Source organism: Physella acuta, unplaced genomic scaffold (genome assembly GCF_028476545.2).
Source record: "Physella acuta isolate Inbredline_101_S28 unplaced genomic scaffold, ASM2847654v3 ptg000560l, whole genome shotgun sequence".
Classification (NCBI taxonomy): domain Eukaryota; kingdom Metazoa; phylum Mollusca; class Gastropoda; family Physidae; genus Physella; species Physella acuta.
Genome location: NW_026732079.1, coordinates 229,753 through 249,023, shown reverse-complemented (window position 1 = coordinate 249,023; position 19,271 = coordinate 229,753). Strand labels below are relative to the sequence as shown.

General features: G+C 32.0%; 1 protein-coding gene across 1 annotated transcript in view; it reads right to left on the bottom strand.

The window, feature by feature from the left end:
- LOC131946406 (glutamate receptor) overlaps positions 1 to 19,271 on the bottom strand; it is an 88,368-nt gene that overhangs the window by 16,061 nt on the left and 53,036 nt on the right. Inside the window, exons 5-8 of the mRNA XM_059307153.1 lie at positions 5,037 to 5,090; positions 4,090 to 4,251; positions 2,877 to 3,062; positions 2,000 to 2,107 (exon numbers count right to left, since the gene is read on the bottom strand). Coding sequence (XP_059163136.1) covers positions 2,000 to 2,107; positions 2,877 to 3,062; positions 4,090 to 4,251; positions 5,037 to 5,090 — 510 coding nt within the window. The remainder of the gene's footprint in view (positions 1 to 1,999; positions 2,108 to 2,876; positions 3,063 to 4,089; positions 4,252 to 5,036; positions 5,091 to 19,271) is intronic.

Genomic DNA, 19,271 nt, shown 5'->3' with positions numbered 1-19,271 from the left:
AGGTGAGTCAAATATATCGATTTGTGTGCAATCTGACAGGTGAGTTAAATATATCGATTTGTGTGGAATCTGACAGGTGAGTCAAATATATCGATTTGTGTGCAATCTGACAGGTGAGTTAAATATATCGATTTGTGTGTAATCTGACAGGTGAGTCAAATATATCGATTTGTGTGCAGTCTGACAGGTGAGTCAAATATATCGATTTGTGTTCAATCTAACAGGTGAGTCAAATATATCGATTTGTGTTCAATCTGACAGGTGAGTCAAATATATCGATTTGTGTGTAATCTGACAGGTGAGTCAAATATATCGATTTGTGTGTAATCTGACAGGTGAGTCAAATATATCGATTTGTGTTCAATCTGACAGGTGAGTCAAATATATCGATTTGTGTGTAATCTGACAGGTGAGTCAAATATATCGATTTGTGTGTAATCTGACAGGTGAGTCAAATATATCGATTTGTGTGCAATCTGACAGGTGAGTTAAATATATCGATTTGTGTGTAATCTGACAGGTGAGTCAAATATATCGATTTGTGTGCAATCTGACAGGTGAGTTAAATATATCGATTTGTGTGTAATCTGACAGGTGAGTCAAATATATCGATTTGTGTGCAGTCTGACAGGTGAGTCAAATATATCGATTTGTGCGCAATCTGACAGGTGAGTCAAATATATCGATTTGTGTGTAATCTGACAGGTGAGTCAAATATATCGATTTGTGTGTAATCTGACAGGTGAGTCAAATATATCGATTTGTGTGTAATCTGACAGGTGAGTCAAATATATCGATTTGTGTGTAATCTGACAGGTGAGTCAAATATATCGATTTGTGTGTAATCTGACAGGTGAGTCAAATATATCGATTTGTGTGTAATCTGACAGGTGAGTCAAATATATCGATTTGTGTGTAATCTGACAGGTGAGTCAAATATATCGATTTGTGTGTAATCTGACAGGTGGGTCAAATATATCGATTTGTGTTCAATCTGACAGGTGTGTCAAATATATCGATTTGTGTTCAATCTGACAGGTGAGTCAAATATATCGATTTGTGTGTAATCTGACAGGTGAGTCAAATATATCGATTTGTGTTCAATCTGACAGGTAAGTCAAATATATCGATTTGTGTACAATCTGACAGGCGAGTCAAATATATCGATTTGTGTACAATCTGACAGGCGAGTCAAATATATCTATTTGTGTGCAATCTGACAGTAGAGTCAAATATATCGATTTGTGTATACATGTTATGGCAAACTGAAACTAGATCGTTAGCACGACTATATATACAAGTGTCAGTAACTTAGTTTACAAGGGACAAAGATAAGTGGAAGCTACAAGAAAGTATCTGGAGACGACGTCACAAAATAGAGAGGACTAGCACTGTGAGAAGTAAAGACGATGGTGGTTGGCAGATTAAAATGGCGTTCTAATGGTCGACTTAGACTTGACAAAAAGAAGTAGAATTTTTTTTTTACAGTAAGAAGTTGCTGTAATTATATTAGATTTTAGTTTTTAACGAACCGTTATGCTAATGATGACCTGAGTTCCTTTCAGACAGGTGGGGAGAAGTGGTGGGGGCGGGTTTGGTGTAGCCCACAAACAGTGTTTCTTCCAGACTTTTTTCTCCGGGGGGGGCACTTGAAATTTTCGGGGGGGCGGTAAACTTTCTTCGGGGGGGGGGGGGGGTGGCGGACACTGTTAAAAGTATATATTTTCTATATAAATTATATAAATTTCATTTCGTTCGGGGGGGCGGTAAAAAATTTTCGGGGGGGGCTTAGCCCCCCCGAAGAGATGCCTGGAAGAAACTCTGCCCACAAATCACGTCCACAGCCCCCACCCCACCCGAACAAACTATAAAATGCATACAAAATATATAATTCTATCAGTTTCTTACCTCCCCTAAGTCCGCCTCCCTACCCAAAAGTTTAAAATGCCCTTCCCTGAGAAAAAAGTCTGAAAGAAACCCTGATGGTGACCTGACCTACCTTGGCTGTGCCTCTTGTCATGGCTATGTTGTAGACGTCTAAAACAAAGTCCTTGCGCTGTCCCAGGTCATTGAAGGCGACGTGACCAGTGATACCTTCAAACCTGGTCTGGTAGCAAATATTGTGTTACCGTTAAATATGCATGGTTGACTCAGTGTGTATCAAAATAATCAAAGTATCAAACATTAATCAAACATCGAGAACATTACTGCATATATAAAACGCAAATGAAAAATAGTAAATGTATATCTGTGATAGAGGTATTTGATAACGGTTATTTTTTTAAGTCCTACACCTTATTTTTATTTTTTTTTATTTTATTGACGATTGCATTTCCATTTGTTTATTTTGTTTTCTGTTTTTTTCTTTTATCTTACACAACGTCTTTGTTTTTTAATTAGGAAAAAATAATACAGCAAAAAAAAAGCAACCTTAACCTAGGTTTAATGAAGGTAGATAACAAAGATAAATGATACACACGTGGATACATAGCAATTGTATCCCTTAATTATTTGTAAGCAAAATGCCGCGTCCATGTTATCAGCTAACCATGCAGCTAACAAGGCCAATATACACAGCTAATCACGCCGAAATACACAGTTCTATGTACACAGCTAGCTACGCTCATGCACTGAATTAACAACGTCCGTCTAAAATACAGCCACGCTATATTCATGTACTGAGCTAACCACGCCCATGTACTTAGTTAACCTCGCCTATGTGCCATGTATACATCTGGGTAAGTCCATTTCCTCAAATAAACTCAGCTTGCCACGCCCATTTACCTATCCAACCACGCCCATGTACTCAGGTAGCCACGCTCATGTACCTATCTAGCCACGCCCATGTACTCAGGTAGCCACGCCCAAGTACCCACCCTCTTCATTTCCTCCAGCAGAACGTCGCCGTACACGGTGCGAACCTCCGAGTCATCAGTGCACCTGAGCGGCCTCTCGTGTTGGTTCTGGTGAGACCTGTGTAGGAAGTTTGGCTCCCTCTTTAGCAGTGAGGCCAGCGCTCGTCTAAACAGCCGGACAGAGTCGGCAGCCAACGCAGCCTCGTACTGAAACATTAATGATAACATTTATGGTAACATTAATGATAACATTAATGATAACATTAATGATAACATTAGTGATAACCTTAATGATAACATTAATGATAACATGAATGATAACATGAATGATAACATGAATGATAACATGAATGATAACATGAATGATAACATGAATGATAACATGAATGATAACATGAATGATAACATTAATGATAACATTAATTATTGCATTAATGATAACATTAATGATAAAATTAATCATAACATTAATCATAACATTAATCATAACATTAATGATAAAATTTATGACAACATTAATGATAACATTTTTTTGTTTTTAAACTGTTAATACTAGTGTCCAGTAAATAAATATAGCATATTTTTAAAATATCCATCTAGGCCAAATACTCACATTGATATTCCTGCTCGCATTTACTCCCATATACCCACATTGATGTTCCTAATTCCATAACCCATATATACACATTGATATTACTGTTGCCATATAATCACATTGATATTCCAGCTCCCATAACCCATATAAAAAAGTAAAGTTCCCTTTTCAAACATGACGGTCTATGGGGCAAGTGAATTAGAGTTCACTTTCTTCTGTGACCTCGGCATATGAAGAGATAGTGTGGTCAGCACTATGCCCAGCCGCCTTTACTTTCCCTAACGTGTGTTAGGTACCCATCAGAGTTGTGTGGACTCAGGGACGGTCTACTGACTTGAACCCGATTCGAACTCGAGACTTACGGGTTAGCAGTCCAGCTCTCTACCGTTAGACCACTCCGTCCCTATAACCCATATACTCTCATTGATGATCCTGCTCCCATATACTCACATTGATATTCCTGCTCCCATAACCCATATACTCACATTAATATTCCTGCTCCCATAACCCGTATACTCACATTGATATTCCTGCTCCCATAACCCATATACTCACGTTGATATTCCTGCTCCAATATACTCACGTTGATATTCCTGCTCCCATATACTCACGTTGATATTCCTGCTCCCATATACTCACATTGATATTCCTGCTCCCCGCCCCAGGCCAGGCTAGAGGGTCCAGATTTGACCATTTGGACAGAAAAATATCAGCAGTCGAGTTGTTGGCGTCCACAAGTTGGAAGCCTGTGATGTTGACACCTCCAATTTTAAAGTGGCTCAGGTTCATCTCTAGCATGCTCTGGAACCAGAAGGGATAGGGGAGAGTTTGTTACTGGGGATCATAAGAGATGGGGAGAGTTTGCTACTAGGGATCATAAGAGATGGGGAGAGTTTGCTACTAGGGATCATAAGGGATGGGGAGAGTTTGTTAATGGGGATCACAAGGGATGGGGAGAGTTTGTTACTGGGGATCATAAGGGATTTGGAGAGTTTGTTACTGGGGACCATAAGGGATGGGGAGAGTTTGTTACTGGGGACCATAAGGGATGGGGAGAGTTTGTTACTGGGGATCATAAGGGATGGGGAGAGTTTGTTACTGGGGACCATAAGGGATGGGGAGAGTTTGTTACTGGGGACCATAAGGGATGGGGAGAGTTTGCTACTAGGGATCATAAGGGATGGGGAGAGTTTGTTACTGGGGATCATAAGGGATGGGGAGAGTTTGTTAATGGGTAAGACGGGGTAGAGATAGTTTGTTAATGAGAACTAGCAGGCTGTCACTTTTAACTAACTTGGCCTTCAGCATAGATCAGCCAACACTGGAAGTCATATTCGATATATATATATATACATATATATATATATATATATATATATATATATATATATATATATATATATATATATATATATATATATATATATATATATATATATATATATATATATATATATATATATATATATATATATATATATATATATATATATAACGCTTTAAATATATAGGCCTACTTTACTGCAATGTATTGTTCTAGGAACGAAAGTTTAGAACACAGAATACCATGTGATCAAATAACTTACAAAATCTCCTACAAGGAAGTGTAGCTTCCCCTTATTCACTGAGGAGTCCTGCATCTGTAACATTAAATATTACATCTCATTGACATGTGACATTTGACATTCAATATTAGCTACATGTGACATTGGACGTTTATACTCTGTTGGCATTTGGCGTCCGACAAAATTGTTTATCCGTGGAATGGGCAATTTGGCATTTATATTTATGTTGTATATGACATTTCGGATATACAAGATTGAGCAGTGAATTATATTCAAATTATTTATACTTGAATTTGTATAAACTATATCTATAGCCATATGATAGAAAATAGCACACTCGAGAGTCAAATGTTGAGTAATTTAACTGGTCATTTCACTTCTAACTCCTAAAATTTACTTCAAAACTCATCAAATGCTGTGAAACGTTGAGTAATTTAACAGATCATTTGGGTTTCTAACTCACGAAATTTCCTTCAAACCTGATCAAATACTTTAGACATCAGCTGTCGGTCTAAACCACGGGTTCCCAACCTGGGGGTCGCGACCCCCCTGGGGGTCGCGAAGGTCTTTCTGGGGGGTCGCCAACTGGTATACTAAACCTTATTAATTTGAAACAAAACATAAATATTTAGGAGAATTTTTGAAATTCGGCTTCATTAACATCACTGGAAATGGAATAGAGAAATAGCAATGCGTTATGTACAAAGTTGTTCTCAGTCACGAATCTATGAAATCTTCAAAACTAAAACGTCATTTGAGACGAGTCATTCGGAACACACCAAAAAATATATGGAGTTCTTTCGTCGATAAGAAGCTAGTTGCAAACGCTAGAGACTTGATCGAAAGGAAGTTTTCACCAGCATTAGTGCAAGCATCAAATGAAGTCGCGATAGAAAATGCCAAGCAAAAAAAAAAAAAAAAAAAAAACAATAGGAGAAAATCTCATCAAACGCTGCATGTACGTAAATGTTAAATAACACATTTTTATTGAAATTAAGCTTTCACTATTGTCTGCTTTTCAAGTTGATAAATCAACAGACGTGAGTTCGTGTTCGCAGTTGCTGGTCTGTGTCGATATTCATGCGGATGATGGCAAAGATAAAAGAGTTGCTCTTTTGTGGAGATAGCATGGAGAAAATAAATATCCTTTTTGGAACTGGATGATTAAAATGGGTTAGAACGGCTGTGGGGGTTTGTACGGATGGTGCGCCATCTATGTTTAGCTCAAAATCGGGCTTTCAGAAAACAGAAAAGATTTAGCTCCCTAACCACTGCCCTAACCAATCGACATCAAGAGCCCATTGCTAGTATAAGTCGTAAATTATATAAAACGAGCCGACCCACGGTGTATCATACGCCGCTATTTAGTTGTTGTTTTTTCTACTTTTCAGTAATTCATAATTTGTGAATTCGACAGTACCAATGCTGCCACTGAAAATATTTGCTTTAAAACACTACCCCCCCCCCCCCCCGTGGAAGCAGCCTCCTCTTAGTTACCTCCTCTAAGTTTAAAATCGTTTCAAACTAAATTATCTGCCCCTAATAGCCGTCACCAAACCCGTCTCTATGATTGTAAAATGTAAACAGAGTGAACACCGCTCACCAGATCATGTGGGGGTGGGGTGGTATTGATAGTGATAGAGAGGAAGAGAGGGGACTGCAAAGGCGCGCTTGCAGCTTGTTTTCTAACTGATCCCAGAAGAGAATTATATATATACGAGCCGACCCGCTGCGTATCATACGCCGCTATTTAGTTGTTTTTTTTTTCTACTTTTCAGTAATTTATAATTTGTGAATTCGACAGTATCAATGCTGCCACTGAAAATATTTGCTTAAAAACACTACCCCCCCCCCCCCCACGTGAAAGCAGCCTTCTCTTAGTTACTTCCTCTAAGTTTAAAATCGTTTCAAACTAAATTATCTGCCCCTAATAGCCGTCACCAAACCCGTCTCTATGATTGTAAAATGTAAACAGCGTGACCACAGTTCACCAGACAATGTGGGGGTGGGGTGGGGGTGGTAGTGATAGTGATAGAGAGAAAGAGAGGGGACTGCAAGGAGGCGCTTGCAGCTTGTTTTCTAACGGCTCCCAGAAGAGAATTATATACATATATATATATAGATAGATCTAGAGCCTTCAAAGAACTGAGCAAAAACATTAATAAAGATCACGAGGTTCTGCTCTTCTACACTACAGTACGCTGGCTGTCAAACGAAATGTTGTAAATTGTGTTTTTGAATTGAAATCTGAAATTAAATTGTTCTTGGGAGTGCAAAGGAAACAAGACTTTTTGGTATACTTAAAACGACATAGAGTGGTTGGAGAGAGTATCATACCTAGCAGATATGTTCGAACATAAAGATAAGCTTAACCTGAAGCTTCAGGGAAAATGAACGAATATTGTAACTTTCCATGATAATCTCGGGGCATTTTTATCAAAGCTGCAAAATCGGTAAAGAAAACAAATCTTGGAAATATTGTTAATTTGAGAAACTCTGCGGTGTGGTAGATGAATCTGATTCTGAGATAATTAAAATTTTGAAAGAAGCGATTTCTGGGCATCTTGAATCTCTTGAAAACTAACTGCGTCGCTATTTCTCTGAGATGAAAAAAGAAGAATTTGCATTTACGCATTACCCATTCTCTTCTTCCCTTGATGTTGCCAGCATTCCCGATGAATTACAAGATGAATTCTTTGATTTGCAGAATGATTCCGTGTAAGATGAAAAACTGCAGACACAATTTTGGTGTAGTATTCACTATTCATACCCAAACGTAAAATTGATTGACTTTTCGAGAATATATTTTCAACACTATTCTTCGATTAAAAACAAAATTAAGATAATTATAATGACATAGGTTGGCGTTAACATTTAAAAAAAAAATTAAAAACTTAACCACGAAGGTTTAGTGAATAGTATGCAATTTTACTCATGCTATTAAAACAGTTATCAAAATTAGTTCATATTGAAAGTCTACTAGAAAATCTTATTTTAGTACTTATTAATTTCCATACCAATTTCGACTTTTTAATTCTATGGGGGTCGCGGGTCTATTACTTTTTATAAAAGGGGGTCGCCACTCGAAAAAGGTTGGGAACCACTGGTCTAAACAGTAATTGCGCTCGACCTGTACAAGATCTGCCTAATGCATTATACATAAGGTTGGCTTAAACTAATTAGTTTCTGCGTGAGAACAATTATCGTTAATGGATCGTGTAGGTAACTAAACAAGTTTATTTTCTCCTTCTTTTATTTGGATTTGTTTTACAAAATTAAAAAGAGAACGACGTTAAGTCTAAAACCATGAAACTGTTTTAAATGTCATATAAAGAAATACAAAGTCTGATAAAACTAAAAGGGATGTATAGTTATCAAGTAGTTGGGTCTGAATAGTCCTGTAGTTTTTCACGTTACATTCTTCTTCTTAGTTCTAACAGAACTGAGTATACGTGTCAACTTGTTTTGCCGCCGATCTCGACCTGCTTTTCTTAAGGATATGCTTCCAACCAAGGACAAACTCCAAGGCAGCATTTGTTTAATTTTGGAGTTGTCTCTCCTAGAAGAGCCGTTTCTGCCCGAGGGCTCGATCACGAACCTTTTCGGTTTAGCGACCATGAGCTTTACCGACTCGACCACGCCAACCCCTTCTTTACAGTATCAAAGTTATGTACTTAAGTTTTGAAAAAAGCAACACGTCAAGCTGCGTATTAAAGATCATCCTGATACATTAGAAAAATGATGAATGTTAAATTATTTGAATGATATAAAAGATCTTGAAGTATCATTTAAAAGATCACGAAGTTAGATCTGTAGGATCACAAAGTAAAGCTGCAGGGAACATTCGATACACATGCATTGGAAAGAATAGCCCTGTAGCTAGTGTACAACAAGTCAATCCACTAAAACGGTCCAAGATAATAATGATTATTTTTCTCCTGTGTCAGTAAAATAGTTGACAGGGAAATAACTACAAGATATATTGCAAGATCACATAAATAAATAAGAAATGAGAATATATACATACTTTTAAACATTAAAATATGTATTATATACATAATAATAATGCCTAATAGTATGTATAGTAAAACAACAGGATGTATATTTTATTGCAGACAAATTAATTTAAAACTAATTTATATGCAAGATTGTATAACTTTCAATTTCTTTTATATGTATTCCTAAAAGTAAATTCAATGACATGATATCTGCATTGCGTAATCGTGGTAGAGGAATTAAAATATATTAATATTTTAAAAAACCCTTTTTAATTAGACATTTTTAAAAAAATTATTTAAATGTAAAAAATAGTGATCTGAGTTCAATATTAGGTCTGACAGGCATAGAGTGATGTCTAATTTAAAAGATCACGACCTCACATCTGAAGGATCGCATAGTAACGCTGATGAAAACTTTCGAACCACATGCATTGGATAGAATAGCCATGGAGCTAGTGGACAAGTCAGTCACAATTCAATCCACTAAAGCGGTCATGGATAATAATTATTAGTTTTCTCCTATGTAACAAACATGATAGTGAAATAACTATAAAATATATTTCACGTTTACATAAATAAATAAGAAACGAGAATATAATATACATAATTTTAAACATTAAAATACCTGCTATTTAGATAATAATAATGCATAATAGTATCCAAAGTACGACTACAGGATGTATATTTTTTTGTAGATATATTAATTTAGAACTTTTTAATATGCAAGATTGTATAACTTTCAATTATTTTCATATTAATTCCTAAAAGTAAAGTCAATAATTTAATGTGTATATTGCATGATTGGTTGCGTACGAGCTATAATATTTCCCTAGAGATTTAAAAAAAAAAAATTGGATCCCTTCAAGTAAGGAACACACAAATCACCAAATCACCAAGCTTTCTACTTCTATAACAAAATATTTTTGGATCCCTTTAAAAAAAAAAAAAAAAAAAAAAAAAAAAAAAAAAAAATTCACCATTTAATTCTACATTAATTTTGAAAAAATAATTTGAACCTTTAAAAAAGTGAACTGAGTTAAATATTAGGTCTGAGAGGCATAGAGTGATATCTCCCATTTTAAAAGATCACGAAGTTAGATCTGAAGGATCACATTGTAACGCTGATGAAAACTTCCGAACCACATGCATTGGATCGAATAGCCCTGGAGCTAGTGGACAAGTCAGTCACAATTCAATCCACTAAAGCGGTCATGGATAATAATTATTAGTTTTCTCCTATGTAACATAGTTTACTGGGAAATAACTATAAATCATATTTTACGTTTACATAAATAAATAAGAAATGAGAATATAATATACATAATTTTAAACATTAAAATACCTGTTATTTAGATAATAATAATGCATAATAATATCCATAGCACGACTACAGGATATATATTTTTTATATATAAATTAATTTAGAACTTTTTTATATGCATGATTGTATAACTTTCAATTATTTTCATATTAATTTCTAAAAGTAAATTCAATGATTTATTGTGTATGTTGCATTATGGTTGCGTACTAGCTAAAATATTTATTAATCACAAAAAAAAAAATCCTGACCTCCCTCAATCACAGCTCTGCCTTTAAACTAAAAACTTTAAAGAAAACTTTTTTATGATTCAGTTTGATCGTCTACAGCAACAGTACTGCTAATTTGTTATAATCTTTTTTTTTAATAACCCATCTTTGAAACATTTTAAAGTCTAAAAACTAACCGCCATCCCTCATTGCATAGCAACAGCCTAGGACCCCTAGGCTAAGTCCGAGGCAAGTGTTGCGAAATAGCTGAACTTTGTTCTAAGGTTTCTTTCCTCCCTAGAAATTTTGAACCAACACCATGTCTCGGGTGCTAGTTTTTATAGTTGGCACCTACTCAGGTTTATATGTTGCACAAAATTATGAGGTTCCAAAGTTGCCTGGTCCAATAGGATTGATCGATTACATGAAAGAACTGGCACAGAAATTTGAAAAAAAAAGACAAATGACAAAGGTTGATATGATGAAGCATTTACATAAGAACTTGTTTCAAATACAACTGTTACTATGTAACATGATCTCTTGTGGTTAAGTTGTGATGCATTTACTTCTATAAAGATTGTACATCTTTTAACATTTGTGAGGTTTGTATTTGTATGAAACTTCATTTTAAACATTTATTTAATTTGCAGTCAAATTAATTGTTTTACCTAATCATCCTACTCATAAAAAATAACACTTGAAAGCCTTGTAAAGATTTGTAAAATAAGTAAAAATTAAATTTGTGACCTGCTATTTCCTTTTTTTAGCAAGACCTATATTGTTGATAACATAAAACTAATAAACACTTTAAAAAAAAAAATCACAAAAAAAAATCAACATTTAATTCTACATTAATTTTGAACAAAATAATTTGAAACTTTAAAAAAGTGAACTGAGTTAAATATTAGGTCTGAGAGGCATAGAGTAATATCTCTCATTTTAAAAGATAACGAAGTTAGATCTGAAGGATCACATTGTAACGCTGATAAAAACTTTCGAACCACATGCATTGGATAGAATAGCCCTGGAGCTAGTGGACAAGTCAGTCACAATTCAATCCACTAAAGCGGTCATGGATAATAATTATTAGTTTTCTCCTATGTAACAAAGTTGACAGGGAAAAACATATTTCACGTTTACATAAATAAATAAGAAATGAGAATATAATATACATAATTGTAAGCATTAAAATACCTGTTATTTAGATAATAATAATGCAGAATAATATCCATAGCACGACTACAGGATGTATATTTTTTGTAGATAAATTAATTTAGAACATTTCTGTATGCAAGATTGTATAACTTTCAATTATTTTCATATTAATTCCTAAAAGTAAAGTCAATCATTTAATGTGTTTATTGCATGATAGTTGCATAGTAGTCAAAATATTTATTAATCACAAAAAATGTTTTTTTAAAAAAAAAATCAACATTTCATTCAACATTAATTAAAAAAAAATAATAATTTGAACCTTAAAAAAGTGAACTGAGTTAAATATTAGGTCTGAAAGGCATAGAGTGATATCTCTTATTTTAAAAGATCGCGAAGTTAGATCTGAAGGATCACATTGTAACGCTGATGAAAACTTTCGATCCACATGCATTGGAGCTAGTGGACTAGTCAGTCACAATTCAATCCACTAAAGCTGTCATGGATAATAATTATAAGTTTTCTCCCATGTTTCAGTAACATAGTTGACAGGGAAATAACTATAAATCATATTTTACGTTTACATAAATAAATAAGAAATGAGAATATAATATACATAATTTTAAACATTAAAATACCTGTTATTTAGATAATAATAATGCATAATAATATCCATAGCACGACTACAGGATATATATTTTTTATATATAAATTAATTTAGAACTTTTTTATATGCATGATTGTATAACTTTCAATTATTTTCATATTAATTTCTAAAAGTAAATTCAATGATTTATTGTGTATGTTGCATTATGGTTGCGTACTAGCTAAAATATTTATTAATCACAAAAAAAAAAATCCTGACCTCCCTCAATCACAGCTCTGCCTTTAAACTAAAAACTTTAAAGAAAACTTTTTTATGATTCAGTTTGATCGTCTACAGCAACAGTACTGCTAATTTGTTATAATCTTTTTTTTTAATAACCCATCTTTGAAACATTTTAAAGTCTAAAAACTAACCGCCATCCCTCATTGCATAGCAACAGCCTAGGACCCCTAGGCTAAGTCCGAGGCAAGTGTTGCGAAATAGCTGAACTTTGTTCTAAGGTTTCTTTCCTCCCTAGAAATTTTGAACCAACACCATGTCTCGGGTGCTAGTTTTTATAGTTGGCACCTACTCAGGTTTATATGTTGCACAAAATTATGAGGTTCCAAAGTTGCCTGGTCCAATAGGATTGATCGATTACATGAAAGAACTGGCACAGAAATTTGAAAAAAAAAGACAAATGACAAAGGTTGATATGATGAAGCATTTACATAAGAACTTGTTTCAAATACAACTGTTACTATGTAACATGATCTCTTGTGGTTAAGTTGTGATGCATTTACTTCTATAAAGATTGTACATCTTTTAACATTTGTGAGGTTTGTATTTGTATGAAACTTCATTTTAAACATTTATTTAATTTGCAGTCAAATTAATTGTTTTACCTAATCATCCTACTCATAAAAAATAACACTTGAAAGCCTTGTAAAGATTTGTAAAATAAGTAAAAATTAAATTTGTGACCTGCTATTTCCTTTTTTTAGCAAGACCTATATTGTTGATAACATAAAACTAATAAACACTTTAAAAAAAAAAATCACAAAAAAAAATCAACATTTAATTCTACATTAATTTTGAACAAAATAATTTGAAACTTTAAAAAAGTGAACTGAGTTAAATATTAGGTCTGAGAGGCATAGAGTAATATCTCTCATTTTAAAAGATAACGAAGTTAGATCTGAAGGATCACATTGTAACGCTGATAAAAACTTTCGAACCACATGCATTGGATAGAATAGCCCTGGAGCTAGTGGACAAGTCAGTCACAATTCAATCCACTAAAGCGGTCATGGATAATAATTATTAGTTTTCTCCTATGTAACAAAGTTGACAGGGAAAAACATATTTCACGTTTACATAAATAAATAAGAAATGAGAATATAATATACATAATTGTAAGCATTAAAATACCTGTTATTTAGATAATAATAATGCAGAATAATATCCATAGCACGACTACAGGATGTATATTTTTTGTAGATAAATTAATTTAGAACATTTCTGTATGCAAGATTGTATAACTTTCAATTATTTTCATATTAATTCCTAAAAGTAAAGTCAATCATTTAATGTGTTTATTGCATGATAGTTGCATAGTAGTCAAAATATTTATTAATCACAAAAAATGTTTTTTTAAAAAAAAAATCAACATTTCATTCAACATTAATTAAAAAAAAATAATAATTTGAACCTTAAAAAAGTGAACTGAGTTAAATATTAGGTCTGAAAGGCATAGAGTGATATCTCTTATTTTAAAAGATCGCGAAGTTAGATCTGAAGGATCACATTGTAACGCTGATGAAAACTTTCGATCCACATGCATTGGAAAGAATAGCCCTGTAGCTAGTGTACAACAAGTCAATCCACTAAAACGGTCCAAGATAATAATGATTATTTTTCTCCTGTGTCAGTAAAATAGTTGACAGGGAAATAACTACAAGATATATTGCAAGATCACATAAATAAATAAGAAATGAGAATATATACATACTTTTAAACATTAAAATATGTATTATATACATAATAATAATGCCTAATAGTATGTATAGTAAAACAACAGGATGTATATTTTATTGCAGACAAATTAATTTAAAACTAATTTATATGCAAGATTGTATAACTTTCAATTTCTTTTATATGTATTCCTAAAAGTAAATTCAATGACATGATATCTGCATTGCGTAATCGTGGTAGAGGAATTAAAATATATTAATATTTTAAAAAACCCTTTTTAATTAGACATTTTTAAAAAAATTATTTAAATGTAAAAAATAGTGATCTGAGTTCAATATTAGGTCTGACAGGCATAGAGTGATGTCTAATTTAAAAGATCACGACCTCACATCTGAAGGATCGCATAGTAACGCTGATGAAAACTTTCGAACCACATGCATTGGATAGAATAGCCATGGAGCTAGTGGACAAGTCAGTCACAATTCAATCCACTAAAGCGGTCATGGATAATAATTATTAGTTTTCTCCTATGTAACAAACATGATAGTGAAATAACTATAAAATATATTTCACGTTTACATAAATAAATAAGAAACGAGAATATAATATACATAATTTTAAACATTAAAATACCTGCTATTTAGATAATAATAATGCATAATAGTATCCAAAGTACGACTACAGGATGTATATTTTTTTGTAGATATATTAATTTAGAACTTTTTAATATGCAAGATTGTATAACTTTCAATTATTTTCATATTAATTCCTAAAAGTAAAGTCAATAATTTAATGTGTATATTGCATGATTGGTTGCGTACGAGCTATAATATTTCCCTAGAGATTTAAAAAAAAAAAATTGGATCCCTTCAAGTAAGGAACACACAAATCACCAAATCACCAAGCTTTCTACTTCTATAACAAAATATTTTTGGATCCCTTTAAAAAAAAAAAAAAAAAAAAAAAAAAAAAAAAAAAAATTCACCATTTAATTCTACATTAATTTTGAAAAAATAATTTGAACCTTTAAAAAAGTGAACTGAGTTAAATATTAGGTCTGAGAGGCATAGAGTGATATCTCCCATTTTAAAAGATCACGAAGTTAGATCTGAAGGATCACATTGTAACGCTGATGAAAACTTCCGAACCACATGCATTGGATCGAATAGCCCTGGAGCTAGTGGACAAGTCAGTCACAATTCAATCCACTAAAGCGGTCATGGATAATAATTATTAGTTTTCTCCTATGTAACATAGTTTACTGGGAAATAACTATAAATCATATTTTACGTTTACATAAATAAATAAGAAATGAGAATATAATATACATAATTTTAAACATTAAAATACCTGTTATTTAGATAATAATAATGCATAATAATATCCATAGCACGACTACAGGATATATATTTTTTATATATAAATTAATTTAGAACTTTTTTATATGCATGATTGTATAACTTTCAATTATTTTCATATTAATTTCTAAAAGTAAATTCAATGATTTATTGTGTATGTTGCATTATGGTTGCGTACTAGCTAAAATATTTATTAATCACAAAAAAAAAAATCCTGACCTCCCTCAATCACAGCTCTGCCTTTAAACTAAAAACTTTAAAGAAAACTTTTTTATGATTCAGTTTGATCGTCTACAGCAACAGTACTGCTAATTTGTTATAATCTTTTTTTTTAATAACCCATCTTTGAAACATTTTAAAGTCTAAAAACTAACCGCCATCCCTCATTGCATAGCAACAGCCTAGGACCCCTAGGCTAAGTCCGAGGCAAGTGTTGCGAAATAGCTGAACTTTGTTCTAAGGTTTCTTTCCTCCCTAGAAATTTTGAACCAACACCATGTCTCGGGTGCTAGTTTTTATAGTTGGCACCTACTCAGGTTTATATGTTGCACAAAATTATGAGGTTCCAAAGTTGCCTGGTCCAATAGGATTGATCGATTACATGAAAGAACTGGCACAGAAATTTGAAAAAAAAAGACAAATGACAAAGGTTGATATGATGAAGCATTTACATAAGAACTTGTTTCAAATACAACTGTTACTATGTAACATGATCTCTTGTGGTTAAGTTGTGATGCATTTACTTCTATAAAGATTGTACATCTTTTAACATTTGTGAGGTTTGTATTTGTATGAAACTTCATTTTAAACATTTATTTAATTTGCAGTCAAATTAATTGTTTTACCTAATCATCCTACTCATAAAAAATAACACTTGAAAGCCTTGTAAAGATTTGTAAAATAAGTAAAAATTAAATTTGTGACCTGCTATTTCCTTTTTTTAGCAAGACCTATATTGTTGATAACATAAAACTAATAAACACTTTAAAAAAAAAAATCACAAAAAAAAATCAACATTTAATTCTACATTAATTTTGAACAAAATAATTTGAAACTTTAAAAAAGTGAACTGAGTTAAATATTAGGTCTGAGAGGCATAGAGTAATATCTCTCATTTTAAAAGATAACGAAGTTAGATCTGAAGGATCACATTGTAACGCTGATAAAAACTTTCGAACCACATGCATTGGATAGAATAGCCCTGGAGCTAGTGGACAAGTCAGTCACAATTCAATCCACTAAAGCGGTCATGGATAATAATTATTAGTTTTCTCCTATGTAACAAAGTTGACAGGGAAAAACATATTTCACGTTTACATAAATAAATAAGAAATGAGAATATAATATACATAATTGTAAGCATTAAAATACCTGTTATTTAGATAATAATAATGCAGAATAATATCCATAGCACGACTACAGGATGTATATTTTTTGTAGATAAATTAATTTAGAACATTTCTGTATGCAAGATTGTATAACTTTCAATTATTTTCATATTAATTCCTAAAAGTAAAGTCAATCATTTAATGTGTTTATTGCATGATAGTTGCATAGTAGTCAAAATATTTATTAATCACAAAAAATGTTTTTTTAAAAAAAAAATCAACATTTCATTCAACATTAATTAAAAAAAAATAATAATTTGAACCTTAAAAAAGTGAACTGAGTTAAATATTAGGTCTGAAAGGCATAGAGTGATATCTCTTATTTTAAAAGATCGCGAAGTTAGATCTGAAGGATCACATTGTAACGCTGATGAAAACTTTCGATCCACATGCATTGGAGCTAGTGGACAAGTCAGTCACAATTCAATCCACTAAAGCTGTCATGGATAATAATTATAAGTTTTCTCCCATGTTTCAGTAACATAGTTGACAGGGAAATAACTATAAATCATATTTTACGTTTACATAAATAAATAAGAAATGAGAATATAATATACATAATTTTAAACATTAAAATACCTGCTATTTAGATAATAATAATGCATAATAGTATCCATAGCACGACTACAGGATGTTTTTTTTGTAGATAAATTAATTTAGAACTTTTTAATATGCAATATTGTATAACTTTCAATTATTTTCATATTAATTCCTAAAACTAAAGTCAATTATTTAATGTGTTTTTTGCATGATAGTTGCATAGTAGTCAAAATATTTATTAATCACATTTTTTTTGTTTAAATTAAAATTTCATTCTACATTAATATAAAAAAAAAATAATTTGAACTTTAAAAAAGTGAACTGAGTTAAATATTAGGTCTTAGAGGCATAGAGTGATTTAATGTGTATATTGCATGGTTGTTGCATACGAGTAATATATTCATTAATCACAAAAATAAAAAAATAAATAATTCACGATTTAATATTACATTAATTTTGAACAATTAATTGAAACTTTAAAAAAAGGGAACTGTGTTAAATATTAGGTCTGAGAGGCATAGAGTGATATCTCTTATTTTAAAAGATCGCGAAGTTAGATCTGAAGGATCACATTGTAACGCTGAGGAAAATATTCGATCCACATGCATTGGACAGAATAGCCCTGGAGTTAGTGGACAATTCAATCACTCAGCCGCGCAGGAAGAAAATAGAAAGGGTCAAATGTCGCAAGGACAGTGATAAATAAGTTCTAGTTTCTGGGAACATCGAACGAATTGCCAGGAAACAACACGTGTAGAATGAAACGTGAGTCGAAACATAAACAAAAAAGTTGTTGAAATAGCGGAGGTTGAAGTAAAAGATATTTAAGATATCTCACTTTATTTAATGCCTAAAAACATTAAGCCACTAAAACTATTAAAAACAAATGAAATATCTATTTAACTTTTTTAAAATTTAATTTTGAATTCATTATTATTTAAAAGTAATAATAGGGATTAATTATTCATACTAAAAATACACTAAAAGAACAAAATAGATTATTTTTGTCAATTTTACTTTGTTTGCTGATATGCTCTTTGGCACAATTCAGCAAACGATGTTTTTACTAACATATTTTAAAAAAATGAACTTTTTGCAATTGTATTACTTTAGGACATTAAATATTTTGTGAAAAAAAATTAATATTTTTAAAAGGAGGGTTTAATTGTAGAAACAGTTAGAATTAAGGAGAAGTATCAGTCAGAAAATGGGAAATTGAGAATTAAATCCGACAGGAACTAAGATATTTTCATTGTGGAAAATCATGAATCTTTTATTTATTTTTTTTAAATTTTTTAATACTATTATTTTTGATTAAACAAATAACATGTTTGTGAATTCAGTAACAAAATGTGCATACAAGTGATAGGGTAATAATTATTTACATAATGGCAAATACTTGATGGAGCTAAGTTTGATATAACAGAAATATCAAAGGGTGAGCCTTAAAGTATTAATATGGGATAATATATATGAATCTTTTTATTATTTTTATATTTGTTTTAACAGATTTTTTTTTCAAACTATATAGTACAAACGATCATAAAATTGAATAAGAATCTTTTATTTTATTTATTTCTTTTTTGGCAAAAAAAAATACAAAATGCTGAAGATGTGGGTATATGAATGAACTATTACAGAACGTAGGTAAACTATATGCCACGTATTAAATACTTTATGTACGGTTTTCGGATAATTATTTACAACATGTTAAAACATATTTCAAAATATTG